The sequence below is a fragment of the Scardinius erythrophthalmus genome (genome assembly GCF_964197995.2).
Source record: "Scardinius erythrophthalmus genome assembly, chromosome: 8".
In the NCBI taxonomy this organism is placed as follows: Eukaryota; Metazoa; Chordata; class Actinopteri; order Cypriniformes; family Leuciscidae; genus Scardinius; species Scardinius erythrophthalmus.
Genome location: NC_138228.1, coordinates 1,387,321 through 1,402,802, shown reverse-complemented (window position 1 = coordinate 1,402,802; position 15,482 = coordinate 1,387,321). Strand labels below are relative to the sequence as shown.

At 36.2% G+C, this 15,482-nt stretch overlaps 2 protein-coding genes across 4 annotated transcripts in view; one reads left to right on the top strand and one right to left on the bottom strand.

Moving 5' to 3' along the window:
- Window positions 1–9,404, top strand: part of nnt2 (nicotinamide nucleotide transhydrogenase 2) — a 32,135-nt gene extending 22,731 nt beyond the window's left edge. For all 3 annotated transcript variants that reach the window (XM_081372406.1, XM_081372408.1, XM_081372407.1), the window contains 4 exons: window positions 3,300–3,381; window positions 4,276–4,394; window positions 6,374–6,489; window positions 9,110–9,404. In XM_081372406.1, the coding sequence (XP_081228532.1) occupies window positions 3,300–3,381; window positions 4,276–4,394; window positions 6,374–6,489; window positions 9,110–9,256 (464 nt within the window). In that variant the 3' untranslated portion in view covers window positions 9,257–9,404. The remainder of the gene's footprint in view (window positions 1–3,299; window positions 3,382–4,275; window positions 4,395–6,373; window positions 6,490–9,109) is intronic.
- dtwd1 (DTW domain containing 1) lies at window positions 9,258–13,867 on the bottom strand. The gene is made up of 4 exons (XM_081372416.1): window positions 13,537–13,867; window positions 11,898–12,041; window positions 10,526–10,724; window positions 9,258–9,669 (listed from the first exon to the last, which is right to left on the bottom strand). The coding sequence occupies exons 1-4, from the start codon at window positions 13,729–13,731 to the stop codon at window positions 9,443–9,445; spliced, it is 765 nt and encodes a 254-aa protein (XP_081228542.1). The 5' UTR covers window positions 13,732–13,867; the 3' UTR covers window positions 9,258–9,442.
- Window positions 13,868–15,482: the final 1,615 nt, after the last annotated feature.

Below are 15,482 nucleotides of genomic sequence, written 5' to 3'. Positions count from 1 at the left end.
TTGCGCATGTGCATTTTTTCAAAAAGTGGAGAGGGCTGTTCTTATCTAAAATTCGGAAAGATCCTCCGCTATACCTTTAATAAAAAAAATATATTTTAGTTTGAATTTTGAGCATTTTTAGGTTTTTCTATGTGTACTGAAGCATTCCTCGCATCCATTCATTCCTAAGGGGTCAAATTGACCCGAGAGAGGAGGATTCGCTACTTTTTTAAATTTAAACCACAAAACTCCTTGAATCCGTTAAAAAAAATGTGTGTGTGTGTATTCGTGGTTCAAGTGCAACAAAAGTCCTAGAGTCTTAGACCCCTCTGATGAACACTTACATAAAATAAAAAAATGAACAAAAGAGTTTCGGGTCAAAATGACCCGAGGGAAGACCGGATAACTGTAAACAAATGTTTTATTAATGTTACTGGAAGAACGTTAGTTCATAACCTTGAGAGAACCCTGTCAGAACGTTAGCTAAAGTTCTTAGTCTCGACTCAAAAACGAGAAAGTGTGTGAAACATGTGGAGAAGAGCCTGAACACGGGTCACACACACACATGTGCGTGTCTCGAGTCCACACGCGATCTCCTGTGGGGAGACATCTGGAGTTCAGGAAACTCTGCAATCTGACTGCAATCAAACGGATTTCCCTGAAAGTCCTCACACACACACACACGCGGCTGATGAACACACACACACACACGCGGCTGATGACACGATTCTCCACACTCCTGCAGTTATTAGCAGGAAACATGAAGCAAATGTGGATCTTGAAACATCAAGTGAAGGGGTTTAGGGGATTCCGCCGTGACAGAAGATTAATAACTGACATGAAGTGTGTGTGTGTGTGTGTGTTTTTTTTCTTTTTTTCATGTTTTTTTTTTTTTATTAACAAAAAAGAAGAGTACCAGTAGGTTACAAATAGTACAGTACAGTATACACGAAAATACAACAAATGTGCCAGTTGCACACTAGGGGGATTCATGTACATCTACATCAAGACATTGAAAGATTTATACATTTTCAAAGTTTTAACTGCTTTTTGCGTCATATAAAGTCGAATTGAGTCAATATAAAGCTCTCTTAAATGACGTAAAACAGGATTTTTACAGGAAAATGTACATTTGTGAATATATAATTTTGCCATTAAAAGAATACAGTTTATTATATAACTAGAAAAAAAGTTTGTTGAGACAAACTTTAAGTTGGTTTGAGAAAGCCGGACCAGAGGGTTTGAAGAAGTTGAAAGTAGTTTGAAGTTTGATTGATAGATTAGTTCGAAAGAAAGAATAGTTAGAAAAAAAGAAACAGATTAGTTAGAAAGGAAAAGAAAGATTAGTTTGAAAGATAGATAGATAGAGATTAGTTTCAATGAAAGAAAGATTAGTTAGAAAAAAGAAAGAAAGATTAGTTAGTAAGAAAGATAGATTAGTTACAAAGATAGATAGATTAGTTAGAAAGAAAGATTAGTTAAAAAGTAAGAAGGAAAGATTTGTTAGAAAGAAAGAAAGATTAGTTAGAAAAAAAGAAAGATTAGTTAGAAAGAAAGATAGATTAGTTAGAAAGATAGATAGATTAGTTAGAAAGAAAGAAAAAAGAAAGATTAGTTAGAAAAAAGAAGGAAAGATTTGTTAGAAAGAAAGAAAGATTAGTTAGAAAGAAAAAAAGAAAGATTAGTTAGAAAGAAAGATAGATTAGTTAGAAAGATAGATAGATTAGTTAGAAAGAAAGAAAGAAAGATTAGTTAGAAAGAAAGATAGATTAGTTAGACAGATAGATAGATTAGTTAGAAAGAAAGAAAGATTAGAAAGAAAGATAGATTAGTTAGAAAGAAAGATTAGTTAGAAAGTAAGAAGGAAAGATTTGTAAGAAAGAAAGATTAGTTAGAAAGAAAGAAAGAAAGATTAGTTAGAAAGAAAGATTTGTTAGAAAGAAAGAAAGATTAGTTAGAAAGAAAGAAAGATTAGTTAGAAAGAAAGAAAGAAAGATTAGTTAGAAAGAAAGATAGATTAGTTAGAAAGAAAGATAGATTAGTTAGAAAGAAAGATAGATTAGTTAGAAAGATAGATAGATTAGTTAGAAAGAAAGAAAGAAAGATTAGTTAGAAAGAAAGAAAGAAAGATTAGTTAGAAAGAAAGATAGATTAGTTAGAAAGAAAGATAGATTAGTTAGAAAGATAGATAGATTAGTAAGAAAGAAAGAAAGAAAGATTAGTTAGAAAGAAAGATAGATTAGTTAGAAAGATAGATAGATTAGTTAGAAAGAAAGAAAGATTAGTTAGAAAGTAAGAAAGAAAGATTAGTTAGAAAAAAGAAGGAAAGATTTGTTAGAAAGAAAAAGAAAGATTAGTTAGAAAGACAGAAAGAAAGAAAAAGAAAGATAGATTAGTTAGAAAGAAAGAATAGTTTATTATATAATAAATAGAGTGTGCTTTTCTCTATAGTTCTCCAAAAGACCAAATAATAAATGTCAATGTTCTTTGTGATAAAATTACAAACATTTTGCCAAAACGGTCTTACAAACGGGCAGTGCCGAATAAATGAACCACAACTGACACAAAAAGTGCAATTAAAATCAATGTCACTTTTAAATTTCACAAAGTAATATTTAACTGGGTAAAGTTTGAATGAAACCCCATTAACTTTGTTTGTGATTAAATATTTATTACGTATAAGCCAAACCTTTTTCCACACAATATTATCTGTCAATTGATTCCAATATGAGTAAATATAATTATGAAAAGTATAACTCTGAATCAACATGCAGCAATGCTACATTATTCTAAATGTCAATCATATGTTAACAAACAAGAATTCATTACTTCAGTTCTGCATTAAATTATTACATTGTTTAAATTAATACATTTTTCACTAACTGTGATTTTGTATATGTACATTTCTGAAATACATAACTTAGTCAGTTTCCTCAGATAACAGATCACTGTAAAATATAATGCATTTTTCTTTAAATCTGCTTTGAAATGTGTATTGTGAAAAGCGCTATACATATAAACGTTAATTGAATTAATTGTTACATTTCTATTATATAAAGTGCTTAAAAACTGATCTGACGGATAAAAGCGCTCACTTTGAAACGATGTGTATTGTGAAAAGCGCTTCATTAATTGAATTAAATATAAGGCAGAGACACATTGTTTCTTTGAAATAATGCTCTTATGAATCTGTTTTGTGAGTTAAAAGAAAAACAGACGTGCCCTACATAAGAACTTACTATAGTAGGTGCAGACCATTGTTGAATATTAATTCTTTTCTGATGTCTAAACAGTGTATGTGTGTGTATTCTCTCGGACAGGCTGGGGTCTGTGCGCGGCCAAGGCTCAGTATCCCATCGCTGACATGGTGAAGATGTTGAAGGAACAGGGCAAAACTGTGAGGTCAGACACTCAACTCTCGCGAACTCTTAAATCAGCGAGAACATCAAAATAATCGCATGCTGAACTCTCACACATCCAGTGTTTTCAGTGTCTTGAATACTTGGCAGGTCAGCAGCGTAATTCTGTTAAAAAGGAGACAAAACACATCTGTGTCTAATAAAAAAGCGCTGGTAAAAACGCAGGCGTTCTGTAAATAAAGAGGGAAAGTGTAAAACATTCTCTGAGTATTTACATCGCAGACGGTGGAGAAGAATTTATAGCTTGAGGAATAAACGGTTACGCTTTATTCTCAGGTGCCCTTGTTATACTAATAAGTTCTGAGTAATATTAATTAACAACATGCACTTGCTATATAATTATAGTTAGTCATGTAATTATGCATCTCTCTTAGTATTTTTGTCTTGTTTTCCAGTACAAATAAAGCAAAATGACTTCAGATATCAATTGCAAAATGTATCAGTTTTTTTGCTTAAAACTAGAACAAATATCTGCAGATGGACTAATCAATAAATAATTGTTTTCCTTCTGAATTAAGATTATATTTCTGACCTCATTGGCAGATATTAGTTCTTGTTTTAAGTGCAAACTCACTTCATTTTCAGTTTTCAGAAAGCAAGACTTGATATCTTCAGTCATTTCGCTTCTCCAGTAAATGCATCTTGATTTAAGGATGTTTAGATATTAGTGCTGGAAAACAAAACGAAAATACTGAGGAAGAACATCATTATTGCAGTGTTTTTTACTATAGTAAGTGTAACTGAATGAACTCCCACTTGCTCTGCTGTTGAAAAGTTTCATGTTGAATTGTTCTGATTATAAAGCTCATTTTCTGCTGTAGTTGAGTATCGTGTGTGTGTGTGTGTGTGTGTGTGTGTGTGTGTGTGTGTGTGTAAGGTTTGGGATTCACCCGGTGGCCGGACGAATGCCCGGACAGCTCAATGTGCTCTTGGCCGAGGCCGGCGTCCCGTACGACGTGGTTCTAGAGATGGACGAGATCAACGATGATTTCCCAGGTCAGATTTATTTATTTATTTAAAGGGCTCATATAATGCCCTTATCCAAAGATGTAAAATAAGTCTCTGATGTCCCCAGAGTGTGTGTGTGAAGTTTCAGCTCTAAATACCCCACAGATATTTTTATATAGCTTGTTAAAAATGTCACTTTTTGAGGGTGAGCCAAAACGCACCGTTTTTGTGTCCGTCCCTTTAAATGCAAATGAGCTGCTGCTCCCGGCGCAGGGGGCGGAGCTTCAAGAGTTTGTGTCCATTTAAGTCCCTTTAAAACTTTTAGCCTTTTATGTTCAAAACGAAGTCAGACAAAGATGGAGAGACTCGAGAAAATGTAGAAGCAACAGGACATTTCTGAATGGTTAGTTGATGAAGTTATGAAGCTTATGTGTAGTTATCTTCTAGTCATTGATTAGCATATTCTGTCTTGATAATCTATAAATCGTGTTCCGGGGGCGGGGTTTATGTAAATGTTAGGGTTGGTGATGTCACTAACCCGTGAATAGTCTCTACCAGCCGTTTGTTGTAGTCCTTAAAAAGCGATTTCTTTAAAAGCAAATATCTCCCTTTGCTTTGAACTTTGAGCGTTGTAACTTTGCAGATGTTGTTTATGCTCAAACAGCAACATTACACACTAACTAAAGTTAGAAAAGTCCAATCATAATCAACCACCCCTTTAATGTTTTATTTGTATAGGGACAGATACAATAAACAGATAAAACTGTGACAACAGCTATCCAGTGCGTGGATCATAGTGCTTGTGGCTAAAGCTAATTTGCAACACTTGTCCCTAGAATTTAATTGCAGATTTAATAGCGTGTTGATCAGAAGAGCAAATTTGCAGTCTGATTCTGTGTTGATGTGAAGTGCATCACGTTCAGTTTTATTTACAGTAATCAAATGTGTCAATTAAGGTCTTAAATACTTAAAAATTGTATTTAAAGAACTGATCTGACTGTTATATCAACTCTGAACTTCATCTTAAATAGCCTTTAGTATTTTCTACACTGGTTATATTTGTGAAAGAGTCTCTTCTGCTCACCAAGGCTGCATTTATTTGATAAAAAATACAGTACAAATTGTGAAATATTATTACAATGTAAAACGGCTTTTCTATGTGAATATATTGAAAAATGTAATTTATTCCTGTGACAAAACCTGAATTTATTTAATTAAAAAGACAGTAAAAAGCACAAAATAATATTACAGTTTAAAACGTCTGTTTTCTATGTGAATATACAGTAAAGTGTAATTTATTCCTGTGATCAAAGCTGAATGTTCAGCATCATTACTCCAGTCTTCAGTGTCACATGATCCTTCAGAAATCACTCTAATATGATGATTTGATGATCAAGAAACATTTATGATTATTATCAGTGTTGAAAACAGTTGTTCTGCTTCAGACTTCTGAGTAAACCATCATACATTTTATTTTTCAGGATTCTTAGATAAATAAAAAGTTAAAAACAACAGCATTTATTTCAAATAGAATCTTTTGTAACATTAAATGTCACTTTTGATCAATTTCATGCGTCCTTGCTGAATAAAAGTATTAATTTCTTCTTCTTTTTTTAAAAAGTAGTAATAATGTTATGTTAAATAGCCAAAGTAATTTTTTATGCCCATTGAATATGAAGTAGTGAGCGAGTTATCAGCGTTTGACTGTGCTGTCAGTGTGTTGTTTACGCATGCGGTGTAAAACACGTCTCGTATCTGTCCGGTACAGGCAGACGAGCCGATGATCAACAGACGGCAGCGGTCAGGTCACATGTGGAGTCTGGTCTTTGTAATAACTCATTTTGATTATGTAATTGTGCCTAGACATGCAACCGCGAGTTGGAGTCGGAGTCGGAGGGCAGCACGTGTTTTTATTTAGCCGGCGCAGATAAGATTGTAGAGCGAGGGAGAAACCTGATCGCATCGCATGAGAACGACCGTCTTATTGTTCTTTCTGTGTGTGTGTGTGTGTGTGTGTGCGTGTGCAGAAACCGACCTGACGCTTGTGATCGGAGCCAATGACACCGTCAACTCCGCAGCGCAAGAAGATCCGAACTCTATAATCGCTGGGATGCCGGTGCTGGAAGTGTGGAAGTCTAAGCAGGTGATTATGGATTATTTATTATACACAGGCGTGTGATTAGGGTCTACGTCTACATTTGAAAACACAAAATGTCCACACTAGCATTTTCCAACAGTTTCTCATCCACACTGGCTACATTTACATGCAACCAAATAATCCGTTAGTAATCGGATTGACGACTCTATCGGACTGAAAGCTTCATGTAAAACACATTAATCGATCCGATTGAGATCGGATTGAAAGGGCTGGTTAATTCCTTTTCTAATCGGATCGAGAGAACATGTAAACACTGGATCGGATTGAAACCGAATATAGCGTAATGACGTAGAAATAGCGTGATGACATAGAAATAGAGTGATGACGTAAAACTAGCGTAATGACGTAGAAATAGCGTAATGACGTAGAAATAGTGTAATGACGTATAAATAGCGTAATGACGTCATTACGCTATTTCTACGTCATTACGCTATATGTCATTACGCTATTTCTACATCATTACGCTATTTCTATGTCATTACGCTATTTCTACGTCATTTCACTATTTCTAAGTCATTACGCTATTTCTAAGTCATTACGCTATTTATACGTCATCATGCTATTTCTACGTCATTACGCTATTTTATACGTCATTACGCTATTTCTACGTCATTTCACTATTTCTAAGTCATTACGCTATTTCTAAGTCATTACGCTATTTATACGTCATCATGCTATTTCTACGTAGAAATAGCGTAATGACGTAGAAATAGTGTAATGATGTAGAAATAGCGTAGTGATGTAGAAATAGCGTAATGACTTAGAAATAGCGTAATGATGTAGAAATAGCGTAGTGATGTAGAAATAGCGTAATGACTTTGAAATAGTATAATGATGTAGAAATAGCGAAATGACTTAGAAATAGTATAATGATGTAGAAATAGCGAAATGCCGTAGAAATAGCGAAATGCCGTAGAAATAGCGTAATGATGTAGAAATAGCGTAATGATGTAGAAATAGCGTAGTGATGTAGAAATAGCGTAATGACTTAGAAATAGCATAATGATGTAGAAATAGCGTAGTGATGTAGAAATAGCGTAATGACTTAGAAATAGTATAATGATGTAGAAATAGCGAAATGACGTAGAAATAGCGAAATGATGTAGAAATAGCGTAATGATGTAGAAATAGCGTAGTGATGTAGAAATAGCGTAATGACTTAGAAATAGCGTAATGATGTAGAAATAGCGTAGTGATGTAGAAATAGCGTAATGACTTAGAAATAGCGTAATGACGTGGAAATAGCGTAATGACGTAGAAATAGCGTAATGACTTAGAAATAGCGTAATGATGTAGAAATAGCGTAATGACGTAGAAATAGCGTAATGACGTAGAAATAGCGTAATGACTTAGAAATAGCGTAATGATGTAGAAATAGCGTAGTGATGTAGAAATAGCGTAATGACTTAGAAATAGCGTAATGATGTAGAAATAGCGTAGTGATGTAGAAATAGCGTAATGACTTAGAAATAGTATAATGATGTAGAAATAGCAAAATGACGTAGAAATAGCGAAATGATGTAGAAATAGCGTAATGACTAGAAATAGCGTAATGATGTAGAAATAGCGTAATGACGTAGAAATAGCGTAATGACATAGAAATAGCGTAATGACATAGAAATAGCGTAATGATGTAGAAATAGCGTAATGACATATAGCGTAATGACGTAGAAATAGCGTAATGACTTAGAAATAGCGTAATGATGTAGAAATAGCGTAGTGATGTAGAAATAGTGTAATGACTTAGAAATAGCGTAATGATGTAGAAATAGCGTAGTGATGTATAAATAGCGTAATGACTTAGAAATAGCGTAATGACGTGGAAATAGCATAGTGACGTAGAAATAGCAAAATGACAATTGGCGTAATGACTTAGAAATAGCGTAATGACGTAGAAATAGCGTAATGACAGAAATAGCGTAATGACGTAGAAATAGCGTAATGACGTAGAAATAGCGTAATGACAGAAATAGCGTAATGACGTGGAAATAGCATAGTGACGTAGAAATAGCATAATGACAATTGGCGTAATGACTTAGAAATAGCGTAATGACGTAGAAATAGCGTAATGACAGAAATAGCGTAATGACTTAGAAATAGCGTAATGACTTAGAAATAGCGTAATGACGTAGAAATAGCGTAATGACAGAAATAGTGTAATGACGTAGAAATAGCGTGACAAATAAAGCAAAATGACTTAAGATATCAATTGCAAAATTTATCAGTTTTTTTGCTTAAAACTAGAACAAATATCTGCAGATGGACTATAAATAAATAATTGAAATGGCGTTTCAGGTGTTTTAAAAGATTTTGAAAATGGTCTTCGTGTAAACAACAAAAACATGAATCTCTGAAGACGATGACGTCATGCACATGCGTATTACGTGTTCAGCCTATAGTGTTTCATCGCCATCTACTGGCCTGGCAGCAGAATACAGCGATTTTAGTCGTAAATCTGTGTGAACGGGGATTGCTTTGACAATGGGGTCGTCAGTAAGTGGAAAACTCAAAGAAAAAATGTCTCCGTTTTAAGCGTATCGTTGTCGTGTAAACATACCCTTAGTATGGACATGGCCTAAGCGTGTGTGTGTGTGTGTGTCTGCAGGTGATCGTGATGAAGCGCACTTTGGGTGTGGGATACGCTGCGGTCGATAACCCCATTTTCTACAAGCCCAACACTTCCATGCTCCTGGGAGACGCCAAGAAGACCTGCGACAGTTTACAGGCCAAAATAAGAGACGCCTTTTACTAACAAGAGTGCAAGAAATCATTTATTGTCAAATACACATTGAAGTGCCTTTAGAAATCCAATCAGTGAATGTTTCAGCCATTCTGGTAATATGCATGCGGACTTTGACTTGTAAATAAAAAATATTTAAATCTCACTGAGACAAAATGCATCCATGGCGTTCAAATAATAGTTATTGTTTTGTTTGTTTCACACTTTCCCAGCAGCCTGTTTGGCTTTATTGATGAGTTTATGCAGGAATGAGAAGAAGAACAGCAGGTTGTCGTATTCTCCCGTGTACTCGGAGAAGTAGTGGTTGTGCAGGTCCTTCAGAAAGTAATAAACGGCCTCTATTGTGGCCAGGTATGTGTCCGGACTGCCTTTCTGACGCCGCCAAAAACAGGTTCTTCTGCTCTTGATCTCCACGTGTGGTAAAGCTGCAGGGAAATAACATCAATAACGTCACATCTGAGACACACAGACACATGCTAAAGGGATTTTCACACTGCGCCGTTCTTAAACCCCTCTTTTAACCACGGGTGGAGGAACGTTTCACACTTGTAATTTAGAAAGTACATAATAAAAGTACAATGGATTGTACTGTTCTTTAAAGTCCCCCTGTAGTCGATAATTTTATCCCTTAAAACTCAGCTGATCACCAAAATGACATTTTGTTCCTTGAAAAAATGTCTTCATGCCTTAAAATATCTTGAATGTAACTCGACACCCTTGCCTTATTTAGTATGCACGGTTCTATGAATATGCAAATGAGCCCCGCCTCCACTCACTCACTCAGCTCAGAGATCCACTTGTTGACGATCACACGTTGATCTGATTGGTTACAAGGTAGTTTGTGACGTCAGAAACACCAGCGATTTCAAAGCGTGTTTTTAATGTGGTGTTTTAATAAGAATTTACACATGGTTTATCTTAAAGCATATTGCAAACACCACATTAATAACCATTATTAATAACACGCTTTGAAATCGCTGGTGTTTCTGACGTCACAAACTACCTTGTTACCAATCAGATCAACGTGTGATCGTCAACCAGTGGATCTCTGAGCTGAGTGAGTGAGTGGAGGCGGGGCTCATTTGCATATTCATAGAACCGCGTATACTAAATGAGGCAAGGGTGTCGAGTTACATTCAAGATATTTTAAGGCATGAAGACATTTTTTTCCCAAGGAGTTTCTTTTTTTATATTATATTTAATTTTGGTGAGTTTTAAGGGATAAAATGATTGACTTTAAAGTGTGAAAGGCGCTAAAGATGAGTGGGAATCTGCTGGCACCTTGAAGACGTTCATCTGTGATGATTCTGGTGGTTTGGTTCCAGGTGCTGTCGATGAAAACCACTCTCTGGATCGGGCAGGTGTGAGATTCAGAAGCCGTCGCCTTTAATCTCTTCGATCTCTGCGCTCCACCGGCTGAAAAATACTCCCATAATTCCTCCACCGTCATCGCATCCGGTCCGGGAAACACCAGCACGATCTGTGGGAAGAACAGGGATCCGTAAAACCCGAGACGGACTCGGCACACGGCGGGTCGGAGGGGTTTCGCTTAGTGCTGGGCGGTATACCGGTTCATACCGAACACCGCTGTTTATTTTTGTTATGATATTAATTTTTAATATACCGCAATACTGGTGTATGTTGGGAACGCGGCGCGACACTGTTTGAGAGGGTCTTTTCACTAGGCGTGTTTCCATTACAGATTTGTGCAAAAACTTCGCGATTTTTTTCTAAATGTCGACAAAAATCTATTGCAAAATGACGGCATTTCCATTAACCGATGTTATGCGACTAAAACTTCATTTTTTCCTCTTGCGATAAGTAAAATCATTCCAAAATCATGGCAACGAACGTTGGTAAGTTTATGTACTATATCCCAGCCACTGCACTGGCCATTATTATTAATCGAAGGAGATATATGTGTGTTATCCCATCATTAATGGTGAGGAACGACCCTTATTATACTGTGAGCGGCTCATATGAGGAGTTTCTGGGTGTTTCTCCCTCAGATCTGCTGCGAGGTCTTGATCGTGGCATTTATTTGAGGTTTAGAATCCATTATTTCTGTAATTCTTTTGTCTTATATGAATTTAATAAAGAGCTCTGTCTCGTATTCTGTCCAAACACACCGCATCATCTACGTCAGGTGACCTGCAAATGCGCAAAAACTGTTTCCATTGCAGTTTTGCAAAATATTTCTTTTTCGAATTGCCTGAAAAAAACCCTCATGCGAGCGGATAAACTTTTTTGCGATAAATGAGAATTTTTGCGAAATTGACGTGTTTCCATTGGTCGTATCTTCAATTCGCAATTTCAAATTGCGCAATTTGAAGGGTAATGGAAACGCGGCTACTGTTGCACTGGTGATGCTCAGCTGTGTGTTACTGAGCGTGACGGTGAAGATGAAGACGTCAAACTATAATTGATAGCTGTCAAATTATATGACAGTTTTTCCCATACATTGCATCATAATATCAACACTGCCCGCCACAAATAGATTTTCTAGAAGGCTTTGACATTGTTGGATAAACATGAGCACTGCACGTTTCAAACGTAGGGTTAGGGTACCGTGAAACCGTTATAATTTTTAAAAATACCGTGATATAAATCTTTAAAAACCGATATAAAACCGCCCAGCACTAGTTTTGCTCACGTTTTCTGCGCTCTGGTCCAGCTCGGGGATGCAGGGATATGTGTAGATGGTGACGTCTTGCGGCGCGAGGATTCTGGCCTGAATCGCCGTGCTCTTGCCGTCCGTTTCATTCGGGTGTTTGATGATGTCGATCTTCACCGGCAGCTGAAAACACCAGACAGATGTTTCATGAGCTTTAAAGGGGACATATCATGAAAATCTGACTTTTCCCGTGTTTAAGTGCTATAATCGGGTCCCCGGTGCTTCTACAAACACAGAAAACATGAAAAGTGAAACCCAGTAACTTTGTTCTGGTGAGCCTTTCAATGCTAGCATGTCAGAAAATAAGCCGATCAGATTTCGCTCTCCTTCTGACGTATGAAGAGGATCTTATTAAAATATTCCCGGCCCTTAATCTGCACGTTTACACTCACGACAACAGAGACCAGTTCTAACGCAATGATGAAGATCCAGCAGAGCCTGAAGCTGTTCTGTGGTTGAGCACAGACGAGCACTGAACACTATTGACCAGAACATGTCACTGCTGTCTTATGAAGACCTCAGGAACTGTGGACACTTGTGGAGAAGTTCAACATGATGATGAGATGATCAGTGTAACTCCACAACAACTACAGAAATGTCTCCACTAACATTCAGAAGCTCTTCCTGAGTCTCTCCGTAAGGCTGCACTCGCTACTGGTTATTCTGGGATTCTGGATGAGGGAGATTGGCCTGTTCTGTTATTGCCGGAGTTTCTGAAGCTCCGCCCTCTTCTGAACGGAGGCGGAGCTAAAGCTCATTTGCATTTAAAGGGACACACAAAAACGGCGTGTTTTTGCTCACACCCAAGAAGGGGCAAATTTGACAAGCTTTAATAAATGATCTGGTATTTTGAGCTGAAATTTCACACACTTTCTGGGGACGCCATAGATTTATATTACATCTCGTGAAAAGGGGCATAATAGGTCAATTTAACAAACACAACATGCGATTCATTGTATATTTCTTTGACCGTGAAAGGAGATGTTGATTCATATGAGGAACTGACTCTCAAATCATTTTCTAATCCTAAAACTATGGAAGGAATGAGTGTTTGGCGGCCATGAGTTTCCTGTGGGTTTTGGATTTATGGAGTAACTTTTATGTCGAAGGCCAATTGTCTTCCAGTAATGTTCACCACAAACCTTATTTTACTCATAATTCCAAAATGTCTCGGTCTATAAATTAATTAAGTTATTCTGATTCACGATTATTAAAAAAAAAAGTGATGTGCAAATAATGATAAATCATTTACAATAAACACTGCAATATTCCATAAAAATATTTATGGTTTAAATATTTAAATGGTCACCTATTCTGATTTAATGGTGACTTTCAATTCTGGAAAATTCTGGTAAATTTGACATCTTTCATATAACTTAAATTCCAGATTCTTATTGTTTCTTGTCATTAGCATCAGTCATTCAGGTTTGGAGTGACATGATGGTGAGCAAATGATGACAGAATTGACACTTTTGATTTGATTGTTCCTTTAAGTGTGCACAGTTACAATGTGATTATTTAAAGTCATGCTAACTGAGTTATGTGTGATGATGATGATGATGATGATGATGATGATGATAATGCGAGCGCGTCCTGTTTAATGTGATGTTTTACGGACCTTGACGCTCGGAACGTCCCGCGGCTCCAGCCCGACCAACGCGCAGCAGCTGTAGCAGTAAAACATGCGCGACGCGCCGCAACGCGAGCACTTCATCCGGCCTGCGCGCTGCGCGTCATCCAGCGGGGCGTGCGACGCGAGCATCAGGCCGCTCAGAGAGCTCCTGTCCCCGGCAGCGCAGTCCTGATCCGACATGATCGCGTCCACACACTCCACACACACACTGTAAAACAGATGACAACAATCCCACGTGTTCACTGCGCACCGGAAACACTCACTCGCCTCGAGGAAGCCGGAAGAGCGGCGAGCGGTTGCCTAGCAACAGACTGTTGTTTGTTTGAGATCATGGAGAAACAGACGAAGAAAAAGAATATTTGCTCCCTGGATGATTTTATTCAAGCTCAAGGACTGGTGGGTTCAAATGATCATTTAGCAGAATACAGCAGCAGTTTAACTACACTATAGTTATGTATGTATGTATGTATGTATGTATGTATGTATGTATGTATGTGTGTGTGTGTCATTACTGGATAACTGTCCAGCCAAAATATAATTTTGGCAGCAGGTAAAATAAGTCTAAACAAGTCCTCAGATGTTTAAAATGAGTTTATATATATATATATATATATAAACGGAGTTTAGATTGTTTTTAAGTGCAAGGTTGGACTTTATATTAACTTACACACTGTCATTTCCCAGTTCTGTCAGTCTAGTCAAATATGCGTTATTTGCAATGATAAAATGGAGTGAGTGTGTGTGTGTGTGTGTGTGTGTGTGTGTGTGTGTGTTAACCTGTCTGTGAACTCCGAACCTCTGTTTATTTAATTTACTGTAAGAGATTGATGCACTGTAAACTAACCAGTTTTGGTCGTGTTTGTCCCAGTTTTGTCTGTGACAGGCCCAGTAAAGTGCAATCCTGAGTGATCATCCACACAAACACACACAGTCACATACATCTGTAGGGTTTTTAAAATCTAATTTAAGACATTAAAGACCTGATATATAAATTAAATATCATTTTGGCGGGTAAAATGACTGTAAAAACGACCATTTAAACAACTTTACACTTTAAATAATACATGTTTTGATAATTATAAAGTTATATGATATGATAAACCTCACATTTCAGCCTTTAAACCTTTTTTTTTTTAAATGGACGGGACAAAATGATAAATTATTATATTTATATTAATTTAAAGTATAATGGACCTCATGAAATTGACAATTCAGCACATTTCCTCTTCAGATTCTCATGAGTAAAAAAAAAGACTTAAAAAAATTATATAAAATAATGCAAAGTATGTGTACACACTGTAGTGTTTGTTCCTGTAACTTAGGCTAGTTTTATATTGTATGATGCATTTTCATAAAAATAGTATCACAGTGCAAAACATATTGGTCTTAAAAATAGGCCTTATTTTTTAATGCAAAATTAAACTATTTTAAATATATAAAAATTTTAAATGAAATAAAAGAAATGTGACATTATCAAGAGTTTTTGAGATCCACTCTATAATTAGTTTTTTAAATCTTATTTAGTACATTCTATACATTTACAGTGCTTTACTGTGTATAATAAAGCAAACATCCGGTCCTTGATTTTGTCGGTATTGAGTCGCGTTTGAAGCCATTGTAAATTAAGGCCCGTTCACACCAAGAATTATAACTATATTAGCATCCACACTAGCGCAAAATATGTTCAATATTTTGATTTTCTTTAAAAAAAACTACTTTTTCAAGCTCCCCCTAGACCGTTTGTGTTCATAAAATAAATATAAAAAAACAACAACAACATAATATAATAAATATATAATAAATAGACATAAAATATAGCATTTTACGACAAAATTCTAAATGACCGATGTACAGGAAAATTGGGTATCGTTCGACTCAGCATGCTGCACTGGATCTAATGGTCCCAATTCTTGTGTAAATGAAATGTCAAT

Excerpts from the sequence above, each read along its gene's own strand:
- dtwd1 (XM_081372416.1), bottom strand. The coding sequence starts at position 13,731 with ATGTCGGATCAGGACTGCGCTGCCGGGGACAGGAGCTCTCTGAGCGGC. Across the intron at positions 10,725-11,897 it reads TGGACCAGAGCGCAGAAAAC|ATCGTGCTGGTGTTTCCCGG; the intron begins GTGAGCAAAACT and ends TTCTTCCCACAG. Across the intron at positions 9,670-10,525 it reads CACAGATGAACGTCTTCAAG|CTTTACCACACGTGGAGATC; the intron begins GTGCCAGCAGAT and ends ATTTCCCTGCAG.